The sequence below is a fragment of the Oncorhynchus mykiss genome, chromosome 13 (assembly GCF_013265735.2).
Source record: "Oncorhynchus mykiss isolate Arlee chromosome 13, USDA_OmykA_1.1, whole genome shotgun sequence".
Classification (NCBI taxonomy): Eukaryota; Metazoa; Chordata; class Actinopteri; order Salmoniformes; family Salmonidae; genus Oncorhynchus; species Oncorhynchus mykiss.
In genome coordinates, this window is record NC_048577.1 from 5,359,915 (window position 1) to 5,373,351 (window position 13,437).

General features: G+C 47.8%; 1 protein-coding gene across 3 annotated transcripts in view; it reads left to right on the plus strand.

Annotated features, from left to right (window-relative positions):
• Positions 1-8,023: 8,023 nt before the first annotated feature.
• LOC118938163 (UDP-GlcNAc:betaGal beta-1,3-N-acetylglucosaminyltransferase-like protein 1) overlaps positions 8,024-13,437 on the plus strand; it is a 53,902-nt gene continuing 48,488 nt past the window's right edge. Inside the window, exons 1-5 of one of the 3 annotated variants that reach the window (XM_036939945.1) lie at positions 8,024-8,161; positions 8,270-8,407; positions 9,758-9,874; positions 10,570-10,669; positions 11,232-11,296. In XM_036939945.1, the coding sequence (XP_036795840.1) occupies positions 8,270-8,407; positions 9,758-9,874; positions 10,570-10,669; positions 11,232-11,296 (420 nt within the window). In that variant the 5' untranslated portion in view covers positions 8,024-8,161. Of the gene's footprint in view, positions 8,162-8,268; positions 8,408-8,858; positions 9,875-10,569; positions 10,670-11,231; positions 11,297-13,437 lie in introns of those variants that run through there. The other 2 variants (XM_036939946.1, XM_036939947.1) reach the window with 2 other exon arrangements.

The window sequence follows — 13,437 nt, forward strand, 5'->3', positions numbered from 1 at the left end:
TGTGGTGTGGTGGGGTGTGTGTGTGGGGTGTTTGAGGATTCCTCTCCAATCTTTGACAGAATCCTAGAGATACAGTAGTGATGTCATCACTGAGGTCATCACAGGACACAGTGTGCTGAATCACTGCTTTGTTCATTGGTGGAATGTTTCCTCCCCTTCGTCTCCTAGATTCTGACACACACACACCGCACACACACCGCACACACACACACACACACACACACAAGCAGAGCAGAGTCTCTAACCCAGGGGAACCAGGCTGCAGTAAAGAGAGAGAGAGAGAGAAATCACTGATCAGTGAATAATGATGTAATGCATCTCCTCATCTGACCACCAGGGGGGGGTCTTTCACCCTTTTCACAGTGATTCCCCAACCTCTCCTCCAGTACCCCCGGTGATTCCCCAACCTCTCCTCCAGTACCCCCGGTGATTCCCCAACCTCTCCTCCAGTACCCCCGGTGATTCCCCAACCTGTCCTCCAGTACTCCCAGTGATTCCCCAACCTCTCCTCCAGTACTCCCAGTGATTCCCCAAACTCTCCTCCAGTACTCCCAGTGATTCCCCAACCTGTCCTCCAGTACTCCCAGTGATTCCCCAACCTCTCCTCCAGTACTCCCAGTGATTCCCCAAACTCTCCTCCAGTACTCCCAGTGATTCCCCAACCTCTCCTCCAGTACCCCCAGTGATTCCCCAAACTCTCCTCCAGTACTCCCAGTGATTCCCCAACCTCTCCTCCAGTACTCCCAGTGATTCCCCAAACTCTCCTCCAGTACTCCCAGTGATTCCCCAAACTCTCCTCCAGTACCCCCGGTGATTCCCCAACCTCTCCTCCAGTACTCCCAGTGATTCCCCAACCTCTCCTCCAGTACTCCCAGTGATTCCCCAACCTCTCCTCCAGTACCCCCAGTGATTCCCCAACCTCTCCTCCAGTACTCCCAGTGATTCCCCAACCTCTCCTCCAGTACCCCCGGTGATTCCCCAACCTCTCCTCCAGTACCCCCGGTGATTCCCCAACCTCTCCTCCAGTACTCCCAGTGATTCCCCAACCTCTCCTCCAGTACCCCCAGTGATTCCCCAACCTCTCCTCCAGTACTCCCAGTGATTCCCCAACCTCTCCTCCAGTACTCCCAGTGATTCCCCAACCTCTCCTCCAGTACTCCCAGTGATTCCCCAACCTCTCCTCCAGTACTCCCAGTGATTCCCCAACCTCTCCTCCAGTACTCCCAGTGATTCCCCAACCTCTCCTCCAGTACTCCCAGTGATTCCCCAACCTCTCCTCCAGTACTCCCAGTGATTCCCCAACCTCTCCTCCAGTACTCCCAGTGATTCCCCAACCTCTCCTCCAGTACCCCCAGTGATTCCCCAACCTCTCCTCTAGTACTCCCAGTGATTCCCCAACCTCTCCTCCAGTACTCCCAGTGATTCCCCAACCTCTCCTCCAGTACTCCCAGTGATTCCCCAACCTCTCCTCCAGTACTCCCAGTGATTTCCCCAACCTCTCCTCCAGTACTCCCAGTGATTCCCCAACCTCTCCTCCAGTACTCCCAGTGATTTCCCCAACCTCTCCTCCAGTACTCCCAGTGATTCCCCAACCTGTCCTCCTGTACCCCCAGGCTCGATGATCAGGTGACCATTAACACAGCTGATTTAAGGAATGAGAGGCTTGATGATCAGGTGACCATTAACACAGCTGATTTAAGGAATGAGAGGCTTGATGATCAGGTGACCATTAACACAGCTGATTTAAGGAATGAGAGGCTTGATGATCAGGCGACCATTAGAATCAGCTGTGCTAGTTGTGGAATACACCAAATAAGAAGACAGTCTGTGGTTCTAGAGGAGAAGTGTATCATGTCTGTAAACACTCAATAGCCTGATAAGACTATGAGACGGGTGGGAAACCTGATCCTAGATCAGCACTCCTACTCTGAGACGCTTTGTGGATACGCGCCCTGGTCCCCCCTCTACATGGGAGGTTATTCAACTTGATCCAAAAGGTAGAACTGATCTTAGATCAGCGGGTAGGGCCCCTGACCTTGCTGTGACTGTAACAGTAGCTCTGCTGATGGTGTGGTTCATATGAAAAGGCAAAACTGATCCTAGATCAGCGGGGCTAACAGTAGCTCTGCTGACGGTGTGGTTCTGCCTGCTGTTCTGTTCCCCCTCTGTTTCAGCGAAGGTCCAAGCACTGCTCGTGTGTGTGTGTGTGTGTGTGTGGTCTTTGTCTGCTGGTGAAGGCTACAACAGCAGCCTATGGTCCCTCATATGAAACTATAGAGCTACGGGAACAGAGAGGTTGTTGTCTGTCCCTCATATGAAACTATAGAGCTATGGGAACAGAGAGGTTGGCCTCCGTTTTGCTCTACGACCCCCACAAGCGTTTTGGGACTCATCTAAAGTCAGCACAGCCGATCTGCCAACTTCTGTCTGTAGCGTCTGAACAAACTCTCAGGAACATGTCGGCTGTTTTCCTCTAGGACGCCCACAGGACTCACAGAACAGACTTCCTTTAGATCTGTTGGGTTGGTGGCAGTAAGTGTCTATCAAATAATTAAGATGTCCCACAGGCCTCACAGAACAGACTTCCTTTAGATCTGTTGGGTTGGTGGCAGTAAGTGTCTATCAAATAATTAAGATGTCCCACAGGCCTCACAGAACAGACTTCCTTTAGATCTGTTGGGCTGGTAGCAGTAAGTGTCTATCAAATAATTAATATGTTTTTGTTGATACTTCAAGGGGTCTTAAAATTCCAAATCAAATAGCAAAATGATCCTTGGTTTGACCTTCTTAAAACAATTCCATTCAGCTTAGTAGAACAGCACCCCTACTTCTTAAAACAATTCCATACAGTTTAGTAGAACAGCACCCCTACTTCTTAAAACAATTCCATACAGCTTAGTAGAACAGCACCCCTACTTCTTAAAACAATTCCATACAGCTTAGTAGAACAGCACCCATACACCTTAAAACAATCCCATACAGCTTAGTAGAACAGCACCCTCAGCTCCCATACTTCTTAAAACAATTCAATAAAGCTTAGTAGAACAGCACCCGTACACCTTAAAACAGTTCCATACAGCTTAGTAGAACAGCACCCTCAGCACCCCTATTTCTTAAAACAATTCAATACAGCTTAGTAGAACAGCACCCGTACACCTTAAAACAGTTCCATACAGCTTAGTAGAACAGCACCCTCAGCACCCGTACACCTTAAAACAATTCCATACAGCTTAGTATAACAGCACCCTGACTTCTTAAAACAATTCCACACAGCTAATTAGAACAGCACCCTCAACTCCCCTACTTCTTAAAACAATTCCATACAGCTTAGTAGAACAGCTCCCTCAAAACCCCAACGCGGCAGACGTAGACAGTAACGTGCGTTTGTGAGCAATGTTCTCCTCCAGCCCCAGACCCTTTAATGTCTGACTGTCTGTCTAAACACATGAATTACACTCTAGCTCTAATCATCACTCTAAACAGAAGTATCACGCGTGCGCACACACACACACACACACACACACACACACACACACACACTGCACATGGTGTTAATTTGTGAAGTCAAAAGCTCCACACAGGGAAGCCTCAGCCTGGATTGTATACATGTTCTAGTCTCTTGGTGTGTATAATGACATACGTGTGTATCTGGTGGTTTGGAGAGGAGAGACCTCCCACATGCAACAGGGGAGATACCTCCCACATGCAACAGGGGGCAGCACTGGGCAGAGAATGACAAGAACCTTAGTATAGGAGACTACCAGACCCTTAGTATAGTAGACTACCAGACCCTTAGTATAGGAGACTACCAGACCTTTAGTATAGTAGACTACCAGACCTTTAGTATAGTAGACTACCAGACCCTTAGTATAGGAGACTACCAGACCCTTAGTATAGTAGACTAGCGGACCCTTAGTATAGTAGACTACCGGACCCTTAGTATAGGAGACTACCAGACCCTGAGGCTTAGTACAGTAGACTATCAGACCCTGAGGCCAATCTTTTCCTGGACTAGCAACAGTCCAGACTGGATCCAGAATCCCTCATAGAACTCCAAAGAACCCCAATAAACCCTTCAGATCCAATCAGAACCTCCCAGAACCTCTCAGTGATACTGGACTCTGCCTGAACCATAAGACATTTCATCTGTTTCATCATACTAATTCCCAATGAGGACATTATGGTTGTTTCACCATGCAGTATAATTTATCTTATGGAGGTTATGTCTGGTCTCTCTCACACAGATTGGTTCTCCTTACTCTGACCTCTTCCTTTGGGCCAGTACAAACTCAGTCTACCTCTGTCTCTCTACAGGTCTCTCTCATTCCCTCTCTACTCTTTCTCTCTGTGTGACCCTTTCTCTCTCATACTCGCTGTGGAAAGACGAGAGCGAAAGAGTGAGAAAGACAGAGAGAGAGGAAGGAGAGAGAGACCGAGGGGAAGGAGAGAGAGACATATAGAGGGGGAGGAGAGAGAGACAGAGGGTAAGGAGAGACAGAGAGAAGATAAGGAGAGACAGAGAGAGGGTAGGGAGAGACAGAGAGAGGGGAAGGAGAGACAGAGAGAGGGGAAGGAGAGACAGAGAGGGGGTAAGGAGAGACAGAGAGGGGGTAAGGAGAGACAGAGAGAGGGTAAGGAGAGACAGAGAGAGGGTAAGGAGAGACAGAGAGAGGGTAAGGAGAGACATAGAGAGGGGAAGGAGAGACATAGAGAGGGGAAGGAGAGACAGAGAGAGGGGAAGGAGAGAGACAGAGAGAGGGGAAGGAGAGAGACAGAGAGAGGGGAATGAAAGAGACAGAGAGAGGGGAATGAAAGAGACAGAGAGAGGGGAATGAAAGAGACAGAGAGAGGGGAATGAAAGAGACAGAGACAGAGAGAGGGGAAGGAGAGACAGAGAGAGAGAGAGGGGAAGGAGAGACAGAGAGAGGGGAAGGAGAGACAGAGAGAGGGGAAGGAGAGAGGGGAAGGAGAGACAGAGAGAGGGGAAGGAGAGAGAGAGAGAGAGAGGGGAAGGAGAGAGAGACAGGGAGAGAGGGGAAGGAGAGAGAGACAGGGAGAGGGGAAGGAGAGACAGAGAGAGGGGAAGGAGAGAGACAGAGAGAGGGGAAGGAGAGACAGAGAGGGGAAGGAGAGAGACACAGAGAGGGGAAGGAGAGACAGAGAGAGGGGAAGGAGAGACAGAGAGAGGGGAAGGAGAGAGACAGAGAGAGGGGAATGAGAGACAGAGAGAGGGGAAGGAACAGAATGGTCCAGCACCCGCAGAACATTCAGCCAACTTGACACAACTGTGGGAAGCAGTAGAGTCAACATGGATCTGACCTCTTCCTTTGGGTCGGTACTAACAGTGGAGTCAACATGGATCTGACCTCTTCCTTTGGGTCGGTACTAACAGTCTACCGCTTTCTCTACAGGCCTTTCCCTCTCTGCTCTTTCCCTTTCTCCCTCTGTGACCCTTTCTGTCTCGGACAGGGGGAGAGAGAGACACAGAGCGAGAGAGAGGGAGACGGAGAGACACAGAGCGAGAGAGAGACAGAGGGAGACACAGAGAGAGAGGTGGAGATAAAGAGCAGGTATGTATAGGTATTTATCTCTTTCTGATTGGTCAGTATAGTTTTAGCCCTGAGCTCTGGTAGCCTGGTGAGATTAATAATATTATGACTCTGTTTACAGAGCAGACTGGTCTGGTTACAAAGACAACACATGGTGACGACACATCTGGCTTACCTCTCTCTCTCTCTCTCTCTCTCTCTCTCTCGCTCTCTCTCTCTCTCTCTCTCCCACACACATCTCTCTCTCTATTGCTCACATTTCTCTCTCCTCTTAAAATGAGAGATGTGCAGATGTAAAAAGAGTATCAATCAACTGGCTTTTTAAGTTACAGGGAGAAAAATACAGATCTGTGCTTGATTGCTAATTATTCTATGAGATCACACACAGGGAGAAGTGTTTCCATATGTATGGCTGTAGGAGTGTCAGTCGTCTGGTCAATGAACCACTAAGGAGTGATAAAGAGAATTACCAAGATGGCCGACCAAGTCCTTCTCCCAATGTGGAAACCATTAGGACCGCTGCAGCACTGCCACACACACACACACACACACACACACACGATGAAAGGAAGGTCGTGCAGAAAGCTGAGTGCTAATTGAGCGAAGGCAGCAGGAGTCGTCTCTAAACTACTTCCTGTTAGAATTGGACCCTGAAGTCAGGCCACGTTCAGCACTTGTCCAATAAGAAATGTTTGTTTTCATTGCAAAACGTTTCTCTACGGTTTGCACGAATGAATACACCTCAGGGCACAAACCCGAAAGCAATTACAGTTTGCTGTGGTTTGATCTCAGACCAAGGACTCTGCTTTCATTCAGCCCTCAATTCCCAGCATGTGTGCTAGTGTGCAACAGTCTCTCATACCATTTTAGTAGACACTCTTATCCATAGTGACTTACAGTACTTAGTGCATACATTTTCATACTGGTCCCCCGTCTGAATCAAACTCACAGCCCTGGTATTGCAAGTGCCATGCCCTGCCAACTGAGTCACACGGGACCATACCTCACCAGTCCCTCCTATACGAGCCTGCCAACTGAGTCACACGGGACCATACCTCACCAGTCCCTCCTGTACGAGCCTGCCAACTGAGTCACACGGGACCATACCTCACCAGTCCCTCCTATACGAGCCTGCCAACTGAGTCACACGGGACCATACCTCACCAGTCCCTCCTGTACGAGCCTGCCAACTGAGTCACACGGGACCATACCTCACCAGTCCCTCCTGTAGGAGCCTGCCAACTGAGTCACACGGGACCATACCTCACCAGTCCCTCCTGTACGAGCTTGCCAACTGAGTCACACGGGACCATACCTCACCAGTCCCTCCTGTAGGAGCCTGCCAACTGAGTCACACGGGACCATACCTCACCAGTCCCTCCTGTAGGAGCCTGCCAACTGAGTCACACGGGACCATACCTCACCAGTCCCTCCTATACGAGCCTGCCAACTGAGTCACACGGGACCATACCTCACCAGTCCCTCCTATACGAGCACATACTCCCTAATACTATCTAAGTTATGTTTCCTTTGGACCAGACCACAGGAATTTATATGAGGGGGAAACTATCACAGAGTTCAGTACACTGCCTAACAGGGCACACTAAAACAGGTCTCACAACTCTCTTTCTCCCCCTCACTTGACAGTGGTGAGGTCACGCACTCTATCTCTCTCTCTCTCTCGTTGAAAACAGATGTGTGTGTCTACCGTAGTGAATCATAACTCAGCGTCTGTTTCTTATCCCCCAGCTGTGATCCAAGTCTTGGTACGCTTCACACTCAGAATCCATCTCAGCTGACACTACCCTGCTCCCCACCCTTATTCTTATTCTGTTATCTCTTGTGTTTTTGTTCTTCCTTATTGTTGTTAATATTACATTGTTATTGATTACCTCATTGTTGAGGTTAGAGCTGCAAGAAAGGGCATTTCCCCGTACTTGTGCACGTGACATTAAAACTTGATACTTCACTACGGAATCACCTGGTCTGTCAAATAGATGAATTTTACCGGTCAAATTAAATGAGACAGACAGCATATAGGAACCATGTTGTTCTTGGACAAAGAAACTGCATTGGGCTCCAATGGGAAGGGGACATGAGCCTGTTTAAACGTGACACGGGACGATATCAACACACACTGAGCATTTCATATCAAATCACATTGTATTTGTCACATGCGCTGAATACAACAGGTTTAGACCTTACAGTGAAATGCTTACCTACAAGCCCTTAATCAACAATGCAGTTTTAAGACAAATACCTAAGAAAATAAGATGTTGTTTTACTGTTAAAACGTAATATAGTTGCGTTGCTAGGCGACTGTAAATTATTCTTATCTGCTGTTTGTACTGGGGAAGTGGGCGTGACTAAGCGAACGTCAATAATTCTGCGTCATGTGTGACTAACATTGAAAACAGCGAATCAGAAGCTTGTCCGCGTTTTAAACCGACCAATGAGCGATTTATCGTCTTTGTTTGCGGAAGTGGAGCTGCTATCTTCCAGGCAAGTTTCGAGAGCAAATTTGAATGTATTTTGGTGTTGTTTTACAACTCAAATGAAAAGCAGCTCACTCGAGAACATCGTAATGCAAAGTCATAAGAGCAGATATCACTGTAAATATCCCACGTGTGCTTTCTCCGTCGACGTTCATTCTTTCAAACCCGCTAGCCAGTTTTCGGCAAAAAAAGCGTGTTTTTATCGTGTCTTCCTTGTTTGTTCAGATGAGTACCTGTTCACTGGAGCATCCCAACGGGCAGAAGGCCGACTCTCTCCCCGCCAAGAGGCTCTGCAAGGGGGTGTGCGCGCAGGATGGGTCGGTCGGAGGTGGAGGGGGGAAGGCAAGCAGGGCCGTGGAGGTGGTAGGTGACATATCACTAATCTCGGCAACAACCCAGAACCAACATGGTTTCCTCTGTTTGTCCAGGAGAGAACATTTCACTGGCCCAGATAACCAGACCGGATGGAGCATGTACCAGTCTGTCAATCCGGAGTAGAAACAATAACAAAGCCTCTGTTTTTGTAAAAATTCTGAGGGCCGAGCCTGGAAAAATGTAACCACTCCAATTCATGGACAGAGCTTTGGATGCAAGGACTGACCATCCAAGATATACACATTATAGCTTTAAGCATGTTTTAACGCTATACAGTGTTTGTTTACATTTACAATGCGGACAAACATTGGAGTAAAACAAGCTCATGTGAAGAATGTATAATGATGTTGCAATTGCAGATTGGCGTTTTTGTTTACTTTGTGGCAGCACATCTGGTTGGTGCCTGTTTGCACGTTGGCTAATATTAATTAACTAGCCGACTTGACACAATGTCTCTCTAATCTATAGTCATGCCAGTGTATAACCCCTCCTGTCTCTAGTCTATAGTCATACCAGTGTATAACTCCTCCTCCTGTCTATAGTAATACCAGTGTATAACCCCTCCTCCTGTCTCTAATCTATAGTAATACCAGTGTATAACCCCCCCTCCTGTCTCTAATCTATAGTCATACCAGTGTATAACCCCTCCTGTCTGTCTCTAATCTATAGTCATACCAGTGTATAACCCCTCCTCCTGTCTCTAATCTATAGTCATACCAGTGTATAACCCCTCCTGTCTGTCTCTAATCTATAGTCATACCAGTGTATAACCCCTCCTCCTGTCTATAGTCATACCAGTGTATAACCCCTCCTCCTGTCTCTAGTCTATAGTCATACCAGTGTATAACCCCTCCTCCTGTCTCTAGTCTATAGTCATACCAGTGTATAACCCCTCCTGTCTCTAGTCTATAGTCATACCAGTGTATAACTCCTCCTCCTGTCTCTAGTCTATAGTCATACCAGTGTATATCCCTTCCTTTCTCTAGTCTATAGTCATACCAGTGTATATCCCCTCCTGTCTCTAGTCATACCAGTGTATACCCCTCCTGTCTGTCTCTAGTCTATAGTCATACCAGTGTATAACCCCTCCTGTCTCTAGTCTATAGTCATACCAGTGTATAACCCCTCCTGTCTCTAATCTAGTCATACCAGTGTATAACCCCGCCTGTCTCTAATCTATAGTCATACCAGTGTATAACCCCTCCTGTCTCTACTCTATAGTCATACCAGTGTATAACCCCTCCTCCTGTCTCTAGTCTATAGTCCTACCAGTGTATAACCCCTCCTGTCTCTAGTCTATAGTCATACCAGTGTATAACCCCTCCTGTCTGTCTCTAGTCTATAGTCATACCAGTGCATAACGCCTCCTGCTGGCTGGATGAGTGTCTGCAGGGGATTGAGGACCAGGACTACACTGGCTCTATGGAACTGTCTGTCTATGATGATGCCAGCACTGTGAGTTACTAGAATACTACTATAGTACTACTGCAGTACTAATAATACTACCGCACTGTGAGTTACTATAGTACTACTACAGTACTTCTACAGTACTACTAATACTACCGCACTGTGAGTTACTAGAATACTACTACAGTACTACTACAGTACTACTAATACTACCGCACTGTGAGTTACTAGAATACTACTATAGTACTACTACAGTACTACTACAGTACTACTCATACTACTGCACTGTGAGTTACTATAGTACTACTACAGTACTACTCATACTGCTGCACTGTGAGTTACTAGAATACTACTATAGTAGTACTACTAATACTACCGCACTGTGAGTTACTAGAATACTACTACAGTACTAATAATACTACCGCACTGTGAGTTATCAAATCGAATCAAATCACATTTTATTTGTCACATACACATGGTTAGCAGATGTTAATGCGAGTGTAGCGAAATGCTTGTGCTTCTAGTTCCGACAATGCAGTATCAGAATACTACTACAGTACTACTACAGTACTACCAATACTACAGCAATGTAAATTATCAGAATACCACTATAGTACTACTGCAGTACTACTAATGCTACAGCACTGTGAGTTATTGAATACTACTATAGTACTACTGCAGTACTACTAATGCTACAGCACTGTGAGTTACATACGTGCGTGTATGTGTTGTGTGTGTGTCAGGATGGTTCCAGAGCGATAGTGGAGGGATGGAGGGAGAGGCTGGAAAGGAGAGGTGTTTCCATGGTGATCTCTGGCCATGACTCCGCCCAACCCAGGGGAGGTAAGTGTACGAACGCAAGGTGTCTGTGTGAGGTGTGAGGTGTGTGTGTGTGAGGTATGTGTGTGTGTGTGTGTGTGAGGTGTGTGTGTGTGTGTGCGAGGTGTGTGTGTGAGGTGTGTGAGCGAGGTGTGTTTGTGTGTAAGGTGTGTGTATGCGAGGTGTGTGTGTGTGTATGCGAGGTGTGTGTGTGTAAGCGAGGTGTGTGTAAGGTGTGTGTATGCGAGGTGTGTGTGTGTGTGTGTATGCGAGGTGTGTGTGTGTGTGAGGTGTGTGAGCGAGGTGTGTGTGTGTGTATGTATGCGAGGTGTGTGTGTGTGTGTGTGTATGCGAGGTGTGTGTATGCGAGGTGTGTGTGTGTGTATGTATGCGAGGTGTGTGTGTGTGTGTATGCTAGGTGTGTGTATGCTAGGTGTGTGTATGCTAGGTGTGTGTGTGTGCGAGGTGTGTTTGTGTGTATGCAAGGTGTTTGTGTGTGTAAGTGAGGTGTGTGTGTAAGCGAGGTGTGTGTATGCTAGGTGTGTGTGTATTGTAACAGGCCCCATGTTGATCTCCTCTCCTCCAGTGGGTCATGCCAAGAACCAGGCTGTGTCTCAGAGCTCAGGAAAGTACCTCTGCTTTCAGGACGCTGTGAGTCACAACACAACGTGTTTATGTTAACCTGTCTCCTGTGTGTTTGTCTGTGGGATAATGTGTGTGTCAGTATGTGGGAGAGAGAGGTGGAGTGAGAAAGTAAGTGTGTGTGTGTGTGTGTGTGTGTGTGTGTGTGTGTGTGTGTTAGAGGTCTGGAGGGAGTCATCGTCATGCTCTAGCTGCTGCTGTCTGACATATCTGGGCCACGTTTAGTACAACACACACACACACACACACACACATACACAGGCTATATAACAGGTGGGTACTGTATCAGAGTAAATGTTTGACAGAGCTGTCAGTATAACATGAGGACTGAGACTCCAGTCTGTGTGAGTGTTTGTGTTAGAGTGTGTGTGTTTGTGTTAGAGTGTGTGTTTGTGTGTGTGTGTTACACTTAGTAATTGCTAAATGAGCCTAAGCTCCACTGCATGTTACCGGTGTCAATGAGCGAGTTTGTTTTTCATGGCCCGGTGCCAGAGGTGGGCGGAGTTTTTACATTTCAGACCATTCCATTGGTGCACATCTGAGAGCAAGAGAACCAAAGCACTAACCAGAGACATCGCAGCCAGGGACATCGCACGCACACACACACACACACACACACACTCGGATATGCTCTGTCTTGTGACGCACAAAAAATACAAAATATGGAACTGAATTATAGCCACGAGTTCTGGCCCCCGCCGTGTGTGCGTGTGTGTGTGTGTGCGCGTGTGTGTGTGTGTGTGTGTGTGTGTGTGTGTGTGTGTCTAAGATGCCTGGGGCTGTTCTGTGCCCCAAAAAAAGCATAATTCCTGAAATGAGACTCTTTCTTATCCCGACTGGGCTGAAACAGAGTTGAAAGAGAACGGTGATAAAATCAGACCGTTCCTCTAGAAATATAATTAAATGGTCAAATAGAGTTCAGTATCTCTCTAAATATTATCCTCTCCGCCCTCTCAGAGTTTAATAGAATGAGTTGGGCAGATCCGAAGTAAAAACATTTTTTGGGGGTGGGGTGTCTCACATCGAAATGATTGGCTGAGCCTCTGGACTGAGAACAGGAAGTTAAATGTATTGAGCTCATTAGAATAGTAGTTAATTAGTTTCTCATAATCCATGAAGAGAATGCAGCAGGGATTCCTGTTTCCTGAAGAAGTAACGCCTGTTTCTGTGTGCCTGTTTTTGTGTGTCTGTTTCTGTTTGCCTGTTTTTGTGTAGCCAGTCAGCGTGCAGAAACAGTCAGCGTGCAGAAACAGTCAGCGTGCAGAAACAGTCGGCGTGCAGAAAAAGTCAGCGTGCAGAAACAGTCAGCGTGCAGAAACAGTCAGCGTGCAGAAACAGTCAGCGTGCAGAAAAAGTCAGCGTGCAGAAAGTCAGCGTGCAGAAAGTCAGCGTGCAGAAACAGTCAGCGTGCAGAAACAGTCAGCGTGCAGAAAAAGTCAGCGTGCAGAAAGTCAGCGTGCAGAAAGTCAGCGTGCAGAAACAGTCAGCGTGCAGAAACAGTCAGCGTGCAGAAACAGTCAGCGTGCAGAAACAGTCGGCGTGCAGAAACAGTCGGCGTGCAGAAACAGTCAGCGTGCAGAAAAAGTCAGCGTGCAGAAAGTCAGCGTGCAGAAAGTCAGCGTGCAGAAACAGTCAGCGTGCAGAAACAGTCGGCGTGCAGAAACAGTCGGCGTGCAGAAACAGTCAGCGTGCAGAAAAAGTCAGCGTGCAGAAAGTCAGCGTGCAGAAAGTCAGCGTGCAGAAACAGTCAGCGTGCAGAAACAGTCGGCGTGCAGAAAAAGTCAGCGTGCAGAAAGTCAGCGTGCAGAAAGTCAGCGTGCAGAAAGTCAGCGTGCAGAAACAGTCGGCGTGCAGAAACAGTCGGCGTGCAGAAACAGTCGGCGTGCAGAAACAGTCGGCGTGCAGAAACAGTCGGCGTGCAGAAACAGTCGGCGTGCAGAAACAGTCGGCGTGCAGAAACAGTCGGCGTGCAGAAACAGTCGGCGTGCAGAAACAGTCGGCGTGCAGAAACAGTCGGCGTGCAGAAACAGTCGGCGTGCAGAAACAGTCAGCGTGCAGAAACAGTCGGCGTGCAGAAACAGTCGGCGTGCAGAAACAGTCAGCGTGCAGAAACAGTCAGCGTGCAGAAACAGTCGGCGTGCAGAAACAGT